Genomic DNA, 20,519 nt, shown 5'->3' with positions numbered 1-20,519 from the left:
CATGTTGGTGAACGAAGCAGAGAAAACACGGACAAGGGCCCAGAGTGCAGGAAGCCCAAGCTGCCCGTGGGGGAAGGAGCGGAAATCCGGCCTGGATGGAGTTCCGAGTCAAGCTTGGAGGAACCTGGAATGCTGGGCAGCCAAGGAGAGGAGGCTGAGGGAGGCCACAGACTCGAGAATACCAACCCCTAGCAGGCACCTCTCAGGAGAGATGGAGAAGGCACTGACGGCAACCGCCAGAGCCACGGAACTGCCAGGCAGGGAAGCGCAGGCCCTAGCAGCCCCAGGATGTTCCCTTGGAGAGACGGAAGCTGAGTGGGGTCCGGGGGCCTGGCCTGAGGATGATGAAGGGCTGTACTAGCTAGGGCTGTGGCTCCTCGCCAACCCTGCCCCACACATTTTGTGGTCCTCATGGTGAGTCCAGGCTGCAGGTAGATGTGGCCAAGGCCCAGGAATACCTGGTCCAAACCACTCCATCCTGTGCTGAGTTCCTGCTGCCTGCACCTGACACTTGCCCTGCTGTGGTTGGCAGGCCTAGGGGAGGAAGTGGCGACAGTGGGGGCTCTGAGACAGGCCCTGTTGGCCACAGGGTTTCCAGCATCCCCCCAGCTGAGAGTTAGGGACTTAGTACTCCTGGGCCAATGACGTGTTGTCCCCTCCAAAACTCATGTGGAAATTTGATTCCCAATGTGGCAGTCATGTGGGCGGATCCCTCATGAATGGATTAATGATCTCCGTGGGGGAGGAGGAGTGGTGAGTTCTCACTCTATTAGTTCTCCTGAGAGTTGATTGTTTAAAAGACCCTGGCACCTCCTCCCTCCCTCTCACTTCCTCTCAGCATGTGATCTGCTTGCACCTACTGGCTGCCTGCCACTGTGCCATTAGAAGCAGCCTGAGGTCCGTGCCAGATGCAGCTGTCCCAGAATCGTAAGCCAAATAAACCTCTGTTCTTTATAAATTACCCGTCTCAGGTACTTCTGTTACAGCAACACAAAACAGACTAATACAGCCACCATGTGCTTTGTGCCCAAACCTTCCCGACTGGAAAGCATGGCCCAAGTGCTGAGCCAGAGGCTGGAAGCCCAGAAGCTGAGAGTGCTACAACCCCCACAGGGTTGCAACCCCACCTCACCCTGGCCATAGTGCCCGACTGTTCCCAAGTCTGCCTCGCCAAGACTCGGTTCAGCCTGAGTCAGGAGCTAGGGAGCCACCCACTGGGGAAACTGGCTGTGCTGTACGGGGAGGACAGGAGGCACCTACCAGTTCCTGGCTGAGATCCCCCTGCGGTGACAGCCCCAGATCTCTATAGGAGACAAGCTGGATCCAAACAGCCTAAGGAAGGACAAAGCACCCTCTCTCTCTCTCTCTCTTTAATTTTGGTTTCTCTCAAGCTTCCAAATGGCGCTCAGTGCTCCAAAGAAAGAATGAAGGAAAGGGAGGGGGAGAGGAGGGAAAGGGGAAGCAAAGGAGGAACATCTGGAAAAAAAGCAGCCTGACAGTCCAGCTGTTTGCAAACTCATACCACATCCTCCAGTTACATGGCAGAAGAGGGAGGGAGGACGGAAAAGAAAAGGGCGGGGGGAGAAAAATAACTTAAATAAACACACACAAAAAGAAAAGAGAAGGAAACATGACGTGAGCTGGTGATCCATGAGGTGGGGGAGGGAGGGAGGGAGGAATAATCATTTTACCTGTGCTGAACCAAGGGAGGAGAAGGAAGCAGGAAGAGGAGGAAGGGAAAGGGGAAAAAAAAATCAGAAGAAACATTGGGGGTAGAGGGAGGAGGGAACACGGAGACAACTTAATACAACTTGAGACGAGGCGGCCTGGCCAGCAAGGTCCCACGATGGCCTCCGGAGTCCTCAGTGCGGTGTGATGGTGTGGATCTGGAGGTGATGGTGCTGGTGTAGGCATTTCTGGGGTGGGGGGGTCAAGGGCGGGGCATAGTCTCTAAGTAGCTCCCCTCACCCCAAACACTGAGGCCTCAGAGGGCTGGGCAACAAGAGTCTATGATGAGGCAGTCGCGGTGGCAGGCGGTGGGCTGGTTTGCTGGGCGCCCCCCACTGCAGACGGGCACGGGCTGGACGGCCTGTCTTCTTTCCACTGGCCCCCCAGCATGGGATGGGCCAGGGCGCCAGGTCAGGTACCGCAGTACAAGCTCGAGAGAGAGAGAGAAAAAAACACTGAGACAGCATTAGTGGAGGTGAAAGGTGGACACAGATGAGCCTACACCCCAACCCTCCACTGTCCCACCCACTCTTCCCCCAATCCCATCCCTCTGAGGCAAAAAATAAAAATGTAGAAAAAAATCTCTATACAGACTCCCTGGTGGGAAAACGGGGCAGGGACAGTGGCTCTTCCTGGAGCCTAATCCCTGCGAATTAATTTACAACCCAAGTCCATGGCTCAAAAACAAAATCCGCAAAGGCGGTGCTGGGGGGCTACAGCCCTTGCCCCCCCCCACCCCGTCCTCGCTGGGTGCTCAGAAGGCTGACAGCTGCGCCAGGCTGAGGCGGCAGTCGATGCTGGAGTTGTCCGGGCCCGTGTAGGCCAGGCCCAAGGGCTCTAGGAAGGCCCGACAGGCGGCCTCGCCCTCGAAGGCCAGCTCGGCCTGCAGGTAGGAGACTGGCAGCGCAGGGCGGAAGCTATGGAGACAAGAGGAGAAAGTGATGAGGCGCGCAGGTGGGTTGGGGGAGGGCCCCACAAGCAGGCAGTGGGTACCCCCTGTTTGGACACCCACAGAGTCTCCTCAGCACTGTACTTGCTGGCTCCCCAACCCCCTCCCAGCCTCCCCACCTCAGGGGCTTGGGGGGGCCCGGGGTGGGGTTGGTGGCCCCAGTCCCCAGTTGTGCCCCCCCTCACCCTCACTTACCTGTGCAGGGGGCCAGGAAGGAGACGGGTAGGAGGGGAAGGGCCTGGTTGGCTCCTCCGCTGGCTGAGGGCCAGGGGCCAGACAAGGGAGCAGAGCTACTCTATAGAGACCCCACCCTTCGATGCTTTCCCTGCCTTGGGTCAGCCAGCAATCATCATGACACACATAAAGCAGCAACTTTTGGTCGCCGTTAAGAAACACTACTGTGCACTTGTATGTGCTAGGAAACAGCTTTTATGCGAGCTTACTGTTAACTCACTGGACCTTCTCCTATAGGCCACATTGCTTTACCTTCTACACACACTCAGTGAATAAGTAGCACTAAGAAGTGGAATGCGGTTCTACCTCCACAGCCCAAGCTACCTCACAGCCCTGGAAGTGGGCAGAGGCCCCACCTCCCACCCAAGCTGGCCTCCCAGACCCCTGCAGGACATGACTCTGGGATCTGTGGAGGGACACATCCGCCAAGGAATGACAGTACCAACTCCACAGGTGGAAAGGTGCTAAGAGAATTAGGTCGACAGACCAGGGTCCCACCCACAAGGGATATTCATAGTTATGTCGCCAACCAAGGCCAATTATATATAAATATGGGGAAACTTGCCCAACCAAACATCCTGAGTACAGCACTGGAGCTAGAGAGCTGCCAGTCATGGAGCCTGTCAGCTGGGCAGCCTCACTGCCGCCTCCTTCCTCATCACTTTCCAAGCCAGGAATTAAATCCCATGCATACCACCTCCCACCCCCCGCCCTCTTCTGTTCCATGGCCCCTACCCTGGCTCAGCCTCTCTCTTCAGTCTGCTTGACCCAAACTAGACTCTAGAATGAGCATCCCACCTTCAGGGTGACGGTCCCTCTCCAGCTCCAAGCCATCCCATGGCTCCCCAGCACTTTCAAGAGAAAGGCCATGCTAACCGGCTTGGGGTTCAAGGTCCCTCAGATCTACAGGTCAATGACCAGGGGGTCTCAACCTCAGCAAGACTGTCTTTTGGGGCAGAAGATTTTGTCGGGACTGTCCTGTGTGCCCTATGTTTAGCAGCATCTCTGGCCTCTACCCATTTGATGCAGGTAGCATGCCCTAACTGTGCCAACCAAAAATATCTCCTGACACTGCCCCATGTCCACTGAGGGCCTCAACCCACTGACTGAGAACCTTAGGCCTAAATGTGAGGCAAGTGCAATGCCTGGGGAATAAAAGATATGCTCAGCGTGGGATGGCCTGGCCCAGCCAAGAGCCTCTACGTGCCCACCTCCCAGTGTGGCTGGTCCTCCATCACACCTATTTCCCTAGTCACCTCTGGCATGCTCAAAGGAACTCAAGTGGGAACAGGGCCTTGTCCCATTAGACCAAAAGCTGCCAAAAGCAGAGACTACCTTTCCTAGTTTGTCTTTCTCTCTTACAGAGTGGGAGCATGGTGACAAGCTGTAAAAGACAAAGACCTGGGAGGGAGGGAGCCAAGAGCCTGGAAAAAGGAGAAGATAAACTAGGGTTCAGGATGGTGTGAAGAGAAGGAAGAGAGAAGTACAGGGAGGGATGGAGAAGGGAACCCAGGAGTAGTGAAACAAGACCACTGGGAGGAGGAACAGACACAGAACAGTAGCCTGGAACAGAGAACCACTATGAGGAGGAAAGCAAGAGGGGCTGAAGAGAAGAGGGCTGAGAGGAGAAAGAAGTGGGGAGAGAGGACCAGGACGTGGGTGACAGAGACCAGAAGACAGGAGCAAGGAGATATCCTGCAGCCAGGAGTGTGTGTTGAGGGGGACAAGACAGCAGCAGGCCAGAAGAGCAGAGGACAGACAGCTCAGCGCCACATACGTTTTGATCATTGCCTTGAGGGCAGCCTTGCGCTCCCGGTCTGCAAACTTGTCCACGAGGTAACCAGACATACATGGTGCATGACTATAGAGCCGAAAGAAGCGATGGTAGTTGCCCAGGGCCCAGGCTGCCCTCAGCGCCAAGGCATGGGCCATGCAAGGGTCTGCCTTCAGTTCCCGTGTGAGGTACGCTAGCTCCGTGGTGATGTCTGGGCCAGAAACAAAAGAAGGTCAGCTCACCAGGGCTCAACCCTGCACACCACACCCTTCGGCATCCTGGGGACTGTGCCTCTCACCTCCCGAGTTCTTGGTGAAGATGTAGTAGAGGATCCGGTAGGCAGTGAACTCGCCTACGTTGCCAGGCAAGTTCTCAGCATACAGTGATTTGAGCTGTGTCTGGCACTGGTTAAACTCTTCATGGTCACCCTGGAGGGCAGAGGGTACAGGAAAAGGAAGAGCAGAGTGAAGCCAACAAGGGCGGAATGGCTGCAAGGGAGGAAGCCAGGGAGGTCTATGCAGCCATATGCTTACCTTTTCCAAGGCAATGCGGGCATGGGTCTCATACACCTCCACTGTGAACTCAGTGCGGACACCTTGCACCTGGAGTAGTGGGGGAGAGAACAAGAGTCAGGCTGAGCAGGGGCAGGACTGGCAAATGCCAGGGCCCCTCCCAGTGCCCACCGCACCGTAAGATCCTGCCGGATTGACTTCATCTGCTCACAGGCAAAGGCATAGTCTTGCTTCTCTTTCCAGTGGGTCTTGACCATGCACAGTGACTTTTTCAAAACCTGGGAAGGGAATCAAATTAAGACTCAGAGTGCAACTTAGGCAAGGAGAGCATGGATATGCTAAAACTCATTACACTGCCACTAAGACCGTGTCTTTAAAATGAGAATCACAACATGAAACCCACATCGACTCTCTATACCAAATTTTTTTTTTTTTTTTTTGAAAAGCCACAGTAAGAATATCCCTGAACCCATTTTTGGTATAAACACAGGGCTGTACAGGTGTCCTGAAGTGGAACAGTACCTACATTCCTATTGTGGACCTCAGTTAAGACGCTCAAGGCATAACCATCCCACTGCCCCACAGACCACGTCTGGGAAGAAGGCTTTATCCTCCCTATTTCCTAAGTGGGAAAGGGATGCCAGAGGATTCTCCTCACAAGTCTGCACATCCTCAACTCCAGGGCTCCAGGGCACAAGTCTGCCACCAGTTCACCCTCAGAAAGGTGACCAGCCTAGATGTCTCTGCCAGGCCATGGTTCCAGGCATGAAGGGCCCACAGGATGGGTTCTTCCTGGGCCAGGACCCTGCCACACCACACCCCCTACATGGCTCTGCCACCCTTCCTGGATTAGCACCATGGGCCTTGTGCCAGCACCACCTTGCTGAATGGACCTGTCCTGCCTGGGCACTTACTGCCACAGGGCGCACAGTGGAAGGGTCAGGGGCACAGGTGAGACGCAAGTAGTGCTTGGTGATGTCAGGGCAGGTGCCCACGATCTGCAGCTCCTGCCAGTCAAGGTCAGCTCCACTGTTGTCTAGGCTACCCATCTGCAGCACCAGGGGCTCGAGGCGCAGGCGGCGGGAGTGTCCGTGCTGGAAGCGGGCTGCCCGTTTCTGCTTCTTCAGCTCACGCTCTGGGTCCTCACACTCCAGTGCTGCCATCTTCTTGCGGCTGCGCTTGGTGGGAGCTAGATCATGTCTAGGAAGGAACCAGGAGAGTGAAGGAGGCAGTTGTCCCTACCCACCCTCTGGCCTCAGACAGCCAGCAACCAGCTCTCTGCCTCTCCAGCCCTCCTCCCCCTCCCATGGGGCCCCAGCACCCTCCACCCTGGCCTGTGTCTCAAACCCCCACCCAAAGTCTCACCTCTTTCCACGCTGCGCCCTGCCTCGGCCCCGATCCATATGGGCCCCTCGACCACCCCGGCCCTTGGGGGGTGGGTTCCTGCGGCCCACAGGGTGACACTCATTCCCTGAGTAGGAACTGTCGGAATCTGAGTGGGAGTCACTGCAAAAAGAAGCAAGGTCAGTCCTGAAACAATCCCTCTCCCTGAGCCACCCGTTAGCCCAGAGACTTCATACCTCCTGCGGAAGTGGCGAGTCGGGGACCTGGAGGAGGAGCGGGAGCGGGAGTCCGTGCTAGAGGAAGAGCTGTTATCCTTCATGAAGACATTGCGGTTGCCAAACTTGGCGAAGCTGCTGCCCCGGGCTCGGCCAGCACCCCCAGCCCCTGGTGTCCCTCGCTGGGACTGGACACCCCCGCCCCTTGTCGCTGAGCTTGCCCCCCTGGGAGGGTGAAGACTGCTAGGGGCCTCCCACCGCTTCTTCTTGGGGCTCTCAGCCACAGGCTCCCGGGTCAGCCTGAGGATACAGCAGGGTAGGGCATCACCAACCCAGCTGCCACACTGGCAAGATTAGACCCCACCCCATCTACAAGCCCGCCCAGGGACACGCCGCCTCAGAAAGGAAAGGCACTTACCCCAGTCGACTCAGCTAATACAGTGCAGAAAAGGGATGCAAACCCAACGTTTTCTGTGTCCAGAGGGTGCTCTTAACTACTGAGCAACACACACCTCCCTAGCTTCTGTGGTCCCCATCCCAACCCAGGATTCCAACCTCAGAAACTCCTGGACCTCTGTCCCACCCTTCTTGCTACCCTCCAACCCAGGACTTCATTCCCCCTGGATCCAACTTTCTGGCTCATTTTTCTTCGGAGCTGCTGGTACCTAGGACCCCAGGTCTCAAACCCCAGTATCCATGCACCCCCTTCTGTGCAGCACCTCCCTCCCACCCCAACCCCAGCTCAGACTAACCCTGGCAGAGGCTCCCGGCTCCAGTCAATGGTGTAGGCGGAGCCGTCCTGCAGCCGGGCCTGCAGAACCTCCTTGAGAAGCTTCTCCGTCCGGTCCTTGTCCTCCTCTGACTCACAGGCAGTGAAACATCGCTCCACATACTCCTTCATGTCCTGGGGCCAATCATCAGGCTTCCCAGACAAGTTCCCCCGGGCAGAAGGCCCACTGTGAGGAGGAGAGATGAGGAAACTCAGTTAAGGAGAACCCCAAAACCAAGCAAAGATTGCCATCACTACTTCTCTTTGAATTGACATGAACCAGATCTAATTAAAATGTTTTGGTCTTTTTTTCTCCACCTCATTTAGTGCTCACAGCAACCCCCAAGGAAGGGATCCTTCTCCCACTTTTGGAGCTGCAAACAGGCTTGGGCATTGGGGGAGGGGGGCGGGTGGGCACACTTGCCAGTAGATCTAGAACACAGACACTGAGTGTACGGTGTGGGGGCTGGGAAAGGGCGAGGGGGCAGATGTCACCTGTGACTCTGGGCTTTCTCAGGGTTGGGCTGGGCCCCAAAGCTGCTGTGCTGGCCCTCTGCGTTGGAGCCAAAGCTCTGGTTGGTGCCAGCAAAAGGCCGTTTCTGTATGTTGAACTTGAGACCTCCAGTTCCTGGGGCTGCTGTGAAGGCATTAAAAGCTAAAGTTAGGCCCTACTTCAGGCAGACTGGAGGTTTCTAAGAAATGCAGAACGAAAGTTTCAAGGGCAAAGCCAAACTCTAGAGAATGGCTCCAGCACCAACATGCCAGTTCCAGAGGTTCCCCACCCCAAGCTTTGGGACCATAACACCACAAGAAATAAGGACCAGTGTGCCCTACGTGCCTTGCACCTAGGAGCTCTGTAAGGGTTCTACCTCCAACCACTCTGGCCTTCAGGCAGCTTGACCAACTTACGCTTCATGCGGTTCCATAGCTGTTGGCCCTTCTTGGGCTTGGCAGGCTCTGTGTAGGTGTGTGGCCCATAGGCCTGACTCGAGGCAGGCCCCGCCTGGCTGTGCTGTGCGGCTGGGGCTGTCCCTGGCTGCGGACCACTACTCAGACCATGAGCCCCATGTGGGGGGTTCGAGGGCTGAGGGGGCTGGGCTGCTGGCAGTTGCTGAGGGGGAGCCTGGTAAGACATGCTGTCATCCATGCCGGGGACTGGGGGCTGCAGGAGGAAGCAGGTGCTGAGTGTGGGAGGCAGAGTTCTGGGTCTGACTCTCACACTACTCAGCACTCAGCTCTCAACTCTGCACGGACCTTTCCACATGTTATCATTCTGAATCCTCAATAACTCTCTGAGTTACATATTTTTTATTAACAACTCTGTTCACAGCTGAGAAGACTCAGGCTCAGAGAGACTGAGCAACTTTCCCAGGACCCCAGCTGTTAAGTGGCAGCTGCCACTATTTCAACACTGGAGTCCAACTCCAATTGTAGTAATAGCCACCTGGCAGTACACCCACTCCAGTGGGGTTATCATCTGAGCATGTCAAGACACACACAATTACAAACACTCACGGGAACCGTACAATGAGGTTACCAACCTTCCCACTTTAAAGAGCTGACTGACATGCAGAGGCAATGTGACTCGTAAGTAATTACACTGGGGGTGGGTGAGCTGGGACTCAAACCCCAGTCTGGCTCCTGTGCACTAGCTCCCCCATTCCTCAAAGCTGCACTTTAAATGCAAAGCCAGAATGTGCATGTGCGTGTGTGCGCGCATGCATGTACATGCACATGCTGGGGGAAAACAAGAGAAGACAAGGCGCCACGCTACGAATCACTCCCACCATCTTCCTAACACCTCAGTCCCTGGCCTTACCCAAGCCCTAAACCCAAACTAGTTTCAAAAACTATGCTTTGTCTTCCTCATTCTCCTATCAGGAGTTGCTTGGCAAAAAGAAAAAAAGGGGGAAAAAACCAACTAAAATACTGCAGGCGATTCCTCATTGCTAGCCCACTCAAAAAAACTAGATTCCCCTGCTTGAGCATTACATGGTAGCTGGCCTGAGGCATTACCTGGTTCAGAGTCCCCTGGTGCTGGGGTGCCGATGGCTGCTGGGGTGTAGCTGAGCCATAGGAGTTGGTTATCCCATACTGGGAGGGGGAGCCGTAGCTCTGGTACATGCTCTGCCAAAGGCACAGGAAGGAAGGGGTTAGTGGCAGACCTGTCCTTCCCTATTCTCCTGCCTGGTCAGGAACCATCACACACAATCCATGATTCTCTAACTGACCCCTCACTCTTTTTTTCTTTGTAAATGCACTTTGTAAATGTAAAACCACTGTATAAATGCACCAGATTCGCTCATATAGTTAAAAAAACAAGACAAAACAAAAAAACCTTTATCAATCCCACATCCCACTTAAGCTAGTTGTCAGATGAATTTCTCTATTTAACAAATACTTACTGAGAGCCAATTTTTTTAAGCAGTATAACAGGACAAGAAAAAAAGGCAAAACCCCATGCTTTTATGAAGCATGTGCTCAAAATATATGCACAGTTATAGATATAAATATGTAACATGTCCAGCAATAAGCACTATGAAAGAAAATAAGGCAAACAAAAGGAATAGAGGGACAGGCTGAGAAGGGGGAATGCTACTTTAAGTTTTTTAGGAGAGGCTTTCTCAAGGTAGCACGAGCAGAAGCCTCCACAAGGGGGGGTCACAGGGAAGGAGAAAGCTGCAGCAGAGCAAAGCTTGAGTGGACTTGGCATGTGCTGATATCAAGGATATTTCCGTGGCAATGGTGGAACGAGAAGAGGCTAGAGGACCATAACAAGATATGTAGGACCTTGTGGGCCACCGAAGACCCTGCTATTTACCTCGTCGGCAATCAGCTAGGAGAAGGTTTTTGAAGAGCTGTCGCTGTCGTCTCCAATCCATCAACTAGCCCTCAACCCATCCCAACTGCCTCCCCCTCCACCACTTCACCCCTGCCAGCTGGCTGGACACTCACCATGGGATAATAGTAGCTGTAGGGGTAGGCATAGTTGTACTGCTGGTACCACTGGTAGTACTGCTGCTGCTGCAAAGCCGAGGCTTCTGCCTGTGACACATACTGTGGAAACAGAGAGGCCCATGCATCGTCAGTGTTGGCAGCAGGAGCTCATGGGCACCACAGCCCCCCAAAAGGCAGGCCTCTTTACTGGTGGCTAACTACTAAGGCATGGAACTGAGTCTATGTCTCTGCAAAGAGACATCTGTCTCCACCATCAGACTTAGGCACCTGAGGGACCAGGAGCATGGTCTCCCTGTTCAGGGACACATCACACCCTGGGAAATAGAAAACAGACTTTCTTCTTTCATCAGATTTAGATCCCCTAGAACATTTTTTCATGTTTCCCTTCAGAGTATCCCATCCTAGTGATATGTAAACACACCAAGTTGTGTCTCTCCCACAGCAACCCCCCACTCAGTGTACCCAGGCCCCATGGCCGTCTCACTTGTGCACTGGCCACAGGCCCATTGCTGCTGGCCTTAGTGGAGCTGCCGGCGGCTCCTGCTTTGCTGATGCTAGCCAAGGCCTGGCGGGCCTTCTCCCACTCCGGGTTCTCATGCATAGGAGTCTCCATGCCATTCTCTCTGCCTGCCCCGGCCACCATGCTGTACTGAGAGGACCTGCAGACAGAAGAACATCAGTCAGTCTGTTCTACCCACTGAACACAGGAGGGCGAGATGTTGAGAGACAAATACCAGACCTTGAATACAAGATCTAACTCTCAATACCTATCTGAGCCTAAGTTTTCCAATCTATGCTACTCTGACAACCAATTTCTGCTTCAGAATTTTCTGAGTGAGTGAGATCACTTACTTAATGTACCCAACCTAGTGCCTGGCACACAGCAGTTGTTAAAAATCAAACAAACAAAAGGATTACCGGTATCCACAGAACTTAACACAGGACCTAATACCTAGTAGGTCTAAGTGTTTTATGAATCAATGAATTCTGTCTGACACCACCACAGTCTGCAAGTTATCACACTATTTTGAAAAAAAATAAGGGATTAGCAGAAAAACAAATAACTGAGTACTGAGTGTTGGAGGTTGTCTCCTAATTATAGTTCCTTAAGTGAATCATCACAATTCTGCCAAATGAGCACTGTACTGTGAAAAATGAAAGCTCACAGAGGTGAAGCCTAACTCCTGGCCACACTACAACCAAATGCTTCCCTTTGTGCTCAAGGCCAGAGGAATGCCCTGCCCCCACCCCCAGCCCCACCCCTAGGGACTGTTGCATCATTTCCTCCAAGGCTGAGTGAAGTCCCACCCCAGAGAACAACACTGGATCTAGCCTCCTCTTTCCCTCCCAGGATGGCCTCTGTACCTCTAGCCCTACTAACCAATCCGTGCTACGTTGATCACCCACGTTGGCCGCCATCTGGACCTTGGGGTATAAGGGGTGGACCTCGGGAGCCAGACTGCTTTTTCACTGTCTGTGAGAAAAAGATTGAGTTAGGAAGACTCAAGAAGAAGCAAGACACATGTCATGAAGTGGAGAAAAGAAGTAGACGGACTTACAAAAATCCAGGCAGAAAAGGGTAGTTTGAGAGAGAAGGAACCAATGGAGTAAAGAATCCCAAGAGAATTCTGGGTGTAAAATAAAAGGGCTGGAGTATGAGGGAAAGACTGGCTTCCCTGTAGCACTTCAGATGGAAAATGAAGGACTTGAAAACAGAAGCCTGAAGGGATTTCCCAAAGAAAATGGGAAGGGTCTGAAATCCACATGAGAAAAGGAAGGGTGTGAGGAAAGCTCTGAGTGAGAAAGGCAGGGGGAACGTCCAGAAGGTGGAGTGAGGGGACCTCAATCAAGAGGCAAGAATTCCAGAGAGAATACAGGTTCTGAGAGGAAGTAGAAGAAAGAGGGCATTCTAATGAGAAAAGTCTGAGAGAACTCTTAAAGCTGAGAAGCTTGGAAAGATTTCTGAGAACTCCGTAAAGAGGGAAGCCCTGAAGGGAACAGAGAAGAGGGAGGGGCTGGGACTGGGAAAACATTAAACAATGAAGGAAAATTTTGAGAGGAAAAAGGGGATTTCTGGAAGTTACCCCTAGAAGCAGGAAGAAGTTGAGAGTGACCAAGGGAAAACAGGATGTGAAGAAATGGGTTCTTAAAAAGCACCTAGTGACTGATTTCCAAAAGGTCTCAAGAGCAGAAAAGAGACCTACATAGGAGGCTCCTAAAAGCAGAGGTAGGCCTGGGAGAAGAAAGAGGTGATTCCCTCAGTTGAGAGTCTGGAGATAAAGCTTTAGGGATGCCTAAGGAGAAGGACCAAAGCATCTTTATAATATTAACAGTGGGGTGAAAGACTAAAAGAAAAGTGAAGGGGTGTGTTGGGGGCAAGGATTGAGAGACCTACACTCCCGGTGGCAATAACTGAGAAGAGTGGGTTGATCTACCTTTGGAGATCCCCAAAGTCTTACAAGAAGTTGAGGTGATAGTAAAAGGAGTCTAGGACTGGGAAAAGCCCTAGAGAAACAAAGCCCTTAAAGAGGACAAAGAGAGCTTGGGTGGACGCAAGGGGTCATGAGTGGGGACACAGGGGTGGAGCCCCACGGCAAGAGGAATATTAGGGGTAAGGCAGCGGGGTGGGAAGGAGCTGGAAAGAAGCTGCTGAGCGTGTCTGAAGAGCAGGGACAGAAACCAGACGCGAGACCGAGGATTGGGGGAGCACCTGGCCGTCCCGCACGTCCAGAGAAGGCAAAGGAGGGCGGCGGGTGGAGGAAGAGGCCGCCCGGATCGCCGCAACAGGGCCCCGAGCCACAGTCCTGGCCGCGCCACGCCCGCGCACCACACCCCCAGGAAAGGAGACAATGTTTGAGCTGCCTGTCGCCCGGGGCAACACCGCCCGCCCAATAGAACCACAAATCAATGGGGGTCAGAGGTGGTGTCGCCGGGCCGCTCCCGGATCCGACAATTGCGAAGGAGGGCCACGGAGAGCTAAAGTCGATGGCGCAGGCGCGCGCGCCCGCGCGCCCACACCCGCTGCGCAGACGCAGTGGCTGCCCCTGCCCCTGCGCCACACCTCGTCGACGCTCGCGCGCGGCGTCCGTTGGTACGACGGGCGAGAAGGCCTCAGGGCTCGCGGAGTGTAAGACGGAACGGAGATGCCGTCCCCGCTAGCCCTCCCGTTCGCCGCTCCCCGTACTAACCAGGGCCGTTCTTTATCAGGACTCGACAGTAACGACCCAAGGAGGCAGCAGCACGACAAAGACACCCCTCAGCTACCCGGCTGGCTCTTGTCTACCGTCGGCTTCGACGTCCTGACCGCGGCGTCTTGACGTCACGCGGAAGCCTCACTCCGCCTTTCTCCCCCTGCACAGCCAATAGACGCCACCAGCTTGGCTTGAGCCCACCCTCTCACTACGCAATTACGTGGTAGGCGTTTTAAGACAAGCCGGAAGACAGAGTGGAGACGGTGGCCACCAGAGGACAAACGTGGCACAGTTCATCCGCGCTCTGTCCTTCCGCGGAATTTTGTTTTGAGTCAGGCAGTGGTAGCCATTATTATTCCTAAGGTATAAACTAGTGTGATGGAAGTTGAGAAACTTCCCACAGCATAGTGATGAGAGAATAATGCCTAGAGGAGAGAATAATGAACTCAAAGAAAGAGGATGAGGAGTAGCTTTCACCCAGAAGGGGGCGCTTCCTTAGTAAATAAAACTGGAACGGCGCAGCTGGTAAAGGGCGTGAGAGTTCGAACGTGAGGAGGAGGCTGGAATCAAGTGTGGCTTGCGGGGTGGGTGTAGCAGTTTGTGGCGGCAGAGTAGAAGTGTGTGGGATCTTGGAGTGAAGAGAGAGGCCTGTAGAGGTTGAGACGTAGCCGACCCTGAAAGGTCGTTCATGTCAGGCTTGGGAATATAAATAGGCCTTTTCTTTAAACTCCTCGCAAGTCACCTTTTGAGCAAGCCTTGTTTTCATCCGGGACTCTGAGAAAATCATCCGGTCCAGTTCAGGGACTGGTCTCTGTAGTTATGTTAGATTGTGGAACAGTATGTTAGAGGCAGTTTTCCTTCCCATTTTCTACTATGATGAACTTCTCTTTTAATAACTACGTATCATTTTGAGAACTATGTATCATTTTCTTAGTGTTAGATCTTTTTCCATCCTTTTTCTTTGTATTAAACTTAATGTTTTGGAATAATTGTAGATTTACAGAAGAAGTTGCAGAGATAATACGGAGTCCGGTATACTCTAAGCCCAGTTTCCCCCAATGCTATCGTCTCACATTCCCAGGGCTTGTCAAAACTAACAAACCGGCATTGGTGCACTGATAGTAACTAAACCCCAGTCTTTATTTGGATTTCACTACTTTTCCCATTTATGTTCTTTTTAGCTCTAGAGTCCAATCCAGCAAACCACATTGCATTTAGTTTCCTTTTATCTGTTATATTTAAGGTGGGTTTCTTGTAGATAGCATATAGTTGGATCTTAATTTTTTTTTTTTTAACTCGAGCTAACAGTCTCTGCCTTAGGTGTTTATAACCGTATTTTATAATTATGTGGGGTTTTTTTATTCTTTCAGTATTCTGTATACTGGCAGAGATTAAAGAAAATGGAACTTAAATGTGAAAGAACCCTTTACAATTAAATCAACGATTTTATACATTTATCTTACTCAATTATCATCAACTATTATAAGACATTATATCACGAAAAAACCAAAAAATATAAAAAGTGATGATTTGCTGTAAGAAGTCACTAGGGATTTGCTTCCAAATTTTAACAATCATGGGAGGCAGGAAACCTGAGTTCTGATCCTAGCTCTGCTACTTAACTAGCTGTGTGACTTGGGTAACTCTTATCATTTCGCCTCTCATGGCCCAGGTTCCTGATCTTGAGGCTAGGACCCAGAGCTCTCACTCCAGGTGCCCCACAAACCCATCCTCTGCAGACAATCTCAGCCAAATCCAAAACTGTGACTACCTTTAATGTGATTACTGATATGGTTACTTTTAAGCCTGTCAGTTTGCTGTTTGGTTTCTATTTGTCTCATCTTTCTTTGTTTCCCTTTTCCTCTTTTTCTGCCTTCCTTTGGTTTTAGCATTTTTTAAATAGACTTTATTTTTTATAGCAGTTATAAGTTTAGAGCAAAATTGTATGAAAATATAGAGTTCCTATACATCCCCTCTCCACACACACCTACAGCTTCCCCCACTGTCAGTGTCCCCCACCAGAGTGGTACATTTGTTACAATCAATAAACCTACATCAGCACCTCATTATCACACAAAGCCCCTAGTATTAGGATTTACTCTTGGTGTTGTACAATCTATGGGTTTCAACAAATCTATAATGACATGTATATCCACCATTATAGTATCATACCGAGTAGTTTCATTGTTCTAAAAGTCCTCTTTGCTGTACCTGTTCATTTTTTTTTTTTTTTTTTTTTTTTTTTTGTCCTTTTCGTGACCGGCACTCAGCCAGTGAGTGCACCGGCCAGTCCTATATAGGATCCGAACCCACGGCGGGAGCGTCGCAGCGCTCCCAGCGCCGCACTCTACCAAGTGTTCATCTCTTTCCCACCCCAGTACCCAACCTCTGGTAATCACTGATCTTTTTACTGTCTCCATAGTTTTCCTTTTTTCAGAAAGTCATATTGTTGAAATTAGACAGTATGTAGCCTTTTCAGATTGTCTTCTTTCACTTGGTGATATACATTTAAGGTTCTTCCATGTCTTTCATGGCTTGATAGCTCATTACTTTTTAGCACTGAATTATTGTATGGATGTACCACAGTTTATCCATTCACAGATTGCTATGGACTAAATGTTTGTGTCCCCCAATATTCATACATTAAAATCCTCACTCCTGGAGTGATGGTATTAGGAGGTGGGACCTTCGGGAGATGACTCTGCCCTCATGAATGGGATTAGTGTCCTTATAAGAATCCCCAAAGAGCTTGCTTTTCACTTCCACCACGTGAGGACACAGATTGTAGGTGCTGTCTGTGGACCATAAAATAGCCCTTCCCCAGACATCAAATCTTCTGATGCCTTGATCTTGGACATTTCAGCCTCCAAAACCATGAGGGAAAAAATTCTGTTATTTAAAAGCTATGCAGTTTATGATTTATTTTTTTTAATGGTATTTTTTCATAGCAACCTGAACAGACTAAGCTACCTATTGAAGAACATCTTGGTGGCTTCCAAGTTTTGGCAATTAGGAATAAAGCTCCTATATACATCCATATGCAGGTTTTTATGTGGGCATAAATTTTCACCTGCTTTGGGTAAATACAAAGGAGCATGATTGCTGGATTGTGTGGTAAGAATATGTTTAATTTTATAGGAAACTGCCAAACTGTCTTCTAAGTGGCTGTACCATTTTGCATTCCCACCAGTAATGAATGAGAGATCCTGTTGCTCACATCTTTGCAGCACTTCCTCTTGTCAGTGTTTTGGATTTTGGCCACTCCAAATGTAGCATAAGAACATTGCAACAATGTACTTCCATTTCTCTCCTCTCAGCCTTTGTTCTATTATTATTTTTGTTTTAATACTGAACTATCTTTTAAAGATATTTTTAAAATTAAAAAAAAATCTTATATATTTACCATTTATGGTGTCCTTTATTTCTTCTTTTAGGTACAGATTTCTGTCTGGTTTTATCTTCCTTGTGTCTCAAGGATTTCCTTTAGCATTCCTGTAGTGCATGTCCTCTGATGATGAATTTGTTCAGCTTTTATATGAGGGTACCTTAAAAAATTCATTGAAATGTGCATATTGTCTTTTAATTCTGTTTCTCCACAGACTTTTCGAAGCACCTTCATATGTCTGAAAAATTATTTTGTCTTCATTGTTGAAAGATACTTTCAATGGGCATAGAAGTCTACGTTGACTGCGTTTTTCTTTTACTACTTTGATTTTATTTTATTAGCTTCTCATTTGCATTGTCTCCAGTGAGAAATCTGGTGTAATCCTTTTTTTTGTGTTTCTCAATTATAAAGTCTTTGTTTTCTTTTTCCCCCAGTCTGGCTACTCTCAAGATTTTCTCTTTATCACTCTTCTTGAACAATTTGATTATGACATGTCTTGGTTTACTTTTCTTCATGTTTCTTGTCCTTGGGTTGTATTGAGATTCTTGGATCTGTGGGTTTATAGTTTTCATCAAATTTGGAAATTTTGAGGTCATTTTTGCTTCAAATACTTCTGTCCCTTCTTTTCTCTCTCCTTAGGATCCTACAATTACACATATTTAAGGCTGCTTGAAGTTGTCCCACTGCTCATGGATTCATGGATGCTCTTTTTGTGTGTGTGTGTGGCTGGCTAGTATGGGAATCCAAACCCTTGACCTTGGTATTATAACACCATGCTCTAACCAACTGAGCTAACTGACCAGGCCTGCTCTTTTTATTTTAAAAAATTATTTTTTTTTTCTGTTTCATTGGGATAATTTCTATTGCTGTGTCTTCAAGTTCATGATTTTTTTAAATGTCCAATGTGCTGTTTCATCCAGTGCATTTTTCATATCAGACATTGTAATTTCTATCTCTTGAAGTCCAATTTGAGTTTTTCTATAACTTTCATGTCCGTAAGTAACTTTTTGAACATACGTGGTACAGTTATAAATTTTTTAATGTTCTCACCTACTAATTTCAACTTCTGGGTCAATTTCAATTGATTTTCATCTTTGTTATGTGTCATCTTTTCCTGCTTCTTTGAATACCTGGTAATTTTTGATTAGATGCTAGACATTGTCACTTTTACCTTGTTAGGTACTGGTTTTTTTATGTGCCTATAAGTACTCCAAAAGGTTTGTGGTGGGGAAGAGATCCAGGCAGTCTGGAGAACAGGCCAGCCACCTGCCCAGACATACCCTGCCCATGCAGAAGTCAGGCTCCATGCACTGCAACAGTGCCACAAGGCTTCACACAGCTTCTATGTAGGTGGCCCACAACAGCCACTACCATAGCTAATACTGTTGCAAGGACAGCTTGCTGCCTTAGTAACATCCATGATCACCATACAGGTGGCCCACCACATATTTGACCTCATTGACACAAGGAGAGTCACTGGAGGAGCTTGGAAAAAGAGAAGTCTTTTCCTCAAAGTCCCCTTCAGAATAATAGAAGAAGTGACTGCTCTACAAGATGAGCAAAAATCAATGTAGAAATACGAGAAATACAAAAATTCGGAAAATATGACACCACCAAAGGAATTCAGTAATTCTCAAATACCAGAACCTATACAACAGGAAACCCTTAAAATGACAGAAAAGGAATTCCAAGTAACTATCTTAAGAAAACTCAATGAGAAAAGAGAGGACTTTGTAAGACAACCCAATGAAATGAGAAAAAAATATCCAGAATGTGAAGGATGAAATTTACAAAGAGATTAATACCTTAAAAAAGAACATATCAGAACTTCTGGAACTGAAAGACACATTCATGGTATAAAAAACACAACAGAGGGCTTAAGTAGCAGATTAGAACAAGTGGAAGAAAGAATTTTTGAACTTGAAGATGGTCTTTATGAAATAACCCAGACAGACCAAAAAAAAAAAAAAAAAAGGTAAAAAGACTTAAAAAATGAAGAATCTCTAAAAGAGCTAGCAGGCAACCTTAAGCACAGAAACATCTGAATCATGGGTGTTCTTGAAAGGGAGGAAAAAGGTAAAGGCATTGAAAATCTGTTCAATGAAACAATAATGGAAAATTTCTCAGGTACAGGGAGAGACACAGACCTTCAGATCCAGGAAGCTCCAAGATCCTCTCTGAAACACATTAAAGCTCAAAGACAGAAAAAATCCTAAAAGCAGCAAGAGAAAAGCATCAAGTCACCTATAAAGGAGCCTCCATTGGACTAATAGCAGAGTTCTCAACTGAAACTCTACAGGGAAGAAGAAAATGGGATGACATATTCAAAATACTAAAAGAAAAAAGTGCCAGCCATGGATATGATACCCAGCAAAGCTATCCTTCAGAAATGAGGGAGAAATAGTATATTTCCCAAACAAACAAAAACTACAGGAGTTCATTACCACGTGACCAGTCCTACAAGAAGTTCTCAAGGGAGTCTTGCATCTGGAATCTGAAAAACAATAATAACTACCATGAATACATAAGAACAAACCCCCCTAGTAAAACACAAATGCAAGTGAGGAAGAAAAAAGAAACTAAATCTTACCACCTCAATAAAACCCCACAAACATGGAAAACCATAATTGAAGGAGAAGAAAGGAACAAATGATACTCAAAACTTCTAAATAAAAAGCCGTAAAATTCCAAGAATAAGACAATGCCTCTCAATAACAACCCTAAGTGTAAATGGATTAAACTCCCCACTCAAGACACAGACTGATAGATTGGGTCAAAAAGCAAGACCCAACTATATGCTGTCTTGTTCAAGAGACTCATCTCACCAGTAAAGATGAACCCAGACTAATAGTGAAGGAATGGAAAAAGATATACCATGCAAATGGAAACCAAAAATGAGCAGGAGTAGCTATTCTTACATCACATAAAATAGACTTTAAACTAAAAACCCTAAAAAGAGACAAGGCCACTATGTAATGATAAAGGGATAGATCTAGCAAGAAGACATAACAATCATGAATATATATGCACCCAACACTGGAGCACTCAGTGTATAAAGCAAACACTATTAGACCTAAAGAAAGAGCTAGACCCCACTACAGTAATAGTGGGGGACCTAACAACCCTCTCTCATTTTTAGACAGATCATCCTGGCAACAAATCAACAGAGAAACACAGTATTTAAGCTACTCTTTAGACCAATTGGACCTGGCAGATATCTACAGAACATTTCATCCAACAACTACAAAATATAAATTCTTCTCAACAGCACACAGAATATTCTACAAGATAGACAACATGTTAGGTCACAATTCAAGTCTTAAAACTTTTAAAAAATTTAAATCATCTCAACTATCTTTTCAGACTGCAATGGATTAAAACTCCTGTCTCTCAGGGAGCACTTTCCTGTCCACAGTCTTCAACACTGTTGTTTTGTGTACTTGGTCTCTCTCTCTCTTTT

The 20,519-nt window shown here is 48.8% G+C and overlaps 2 protein-coding genes across 6 annotated transcripts; one reads left to right on the top strand and one right to left on the bottom strand.

Moving 5' to 3' along the window:
• The first annotated feature begins 1 nt into the window (after position 1).
• LENG9 (leukocyte receptor cluster member 9) lies at positions 2-1,290 on the top strand. Its single transcript, XM_063088852.1, is given in 7 exon segments — positions 2-346; positions 349-421; positions 424-499; positions 501-642; positions 994-1,108; positions 1,111-1,222; positions 1,224-1,290. Coding segments are annotated over 7 exon segments (930 nt in total).
• A 74-nt stretch (positions 1,291-1,364) lies between these two features.
• Positions 1,365-13,779, bottom strand: LENG8 (leukocyte receptor cluster member 8). 5 transcript variants are annotated; one of them, XR_010022915.1, is made up of 17 exons: positions 13,672-13,779; positions 11,865-11,957; positions 10,968-11,142; positions 10,481-10,582; positions 9,542-9,652; positions 8,435-8,687; positions 8,021-8,162; positions 7,509-7,712; positions 6,778-7,056; positions 6,563-6,703; positions 6,112-6,397; positions 5,374-5,475; positions 5,219-5,287; positions 4,984-5,113; positions 4,689-4,896; positions 1,969-2,645; positions 1,365-1,886 (listed from the first exon to the last, which is right to left on the bottom strand). XR_010022915.1 is itself a non-coding variant. In XM_063090282.1 (16 exons), the coding sequence occupies exons 2-16, from the start codon at positions 11,900-11,902 to the stop codon at positions 2,483-2,485; spliced, it is 2,403 nt and encodes an 800-aa protein (XP_062946352.1). In that variant the 5' UTR covers positions 11,903-11,957; positions 13,672-13,779; the 3' UTR covers positions 1,365-2,482. The 5 variants fall into 5 exon arrangements, 4 of the variants coding, with proteins under 4 accessions (XP_062946352.1, XP_062946353.1, XP_062946350.1 ...); XM_063090282.1 differs by having other exon boundaries at positions 1,365-2,645; XM_063090283.1 differs by lacking the exon at positions 9,542-9,652 and having other exon boundaries at positions 1,365-2,645.
• Between the last annotated feature and the right edge of the window lie 6,740 nt (positions 13,780-20,519).

The sequence above is a fragment of the Cynocephalus volans genome, chromosome 3, assembly GCF_027409185.1.
Source record: "Cynocephalus volans isolate mCynVol1 chromosome 3, mCynVol1.pri, whole genome shotgun sequence".
Taxonomy (NCBI): domain Eukaryota; kingdom Metazoa; phylum Chordata; class Mammalia; order Dermoptera; family Cynocephalidae; genus Cynocephalus; species Cynocephalus volans.
The sequence above is the reverse complement of the archived record's forward strand: the minus strand, read 5'-3'. Positions and strand labels throughout refer to the sequence as shown.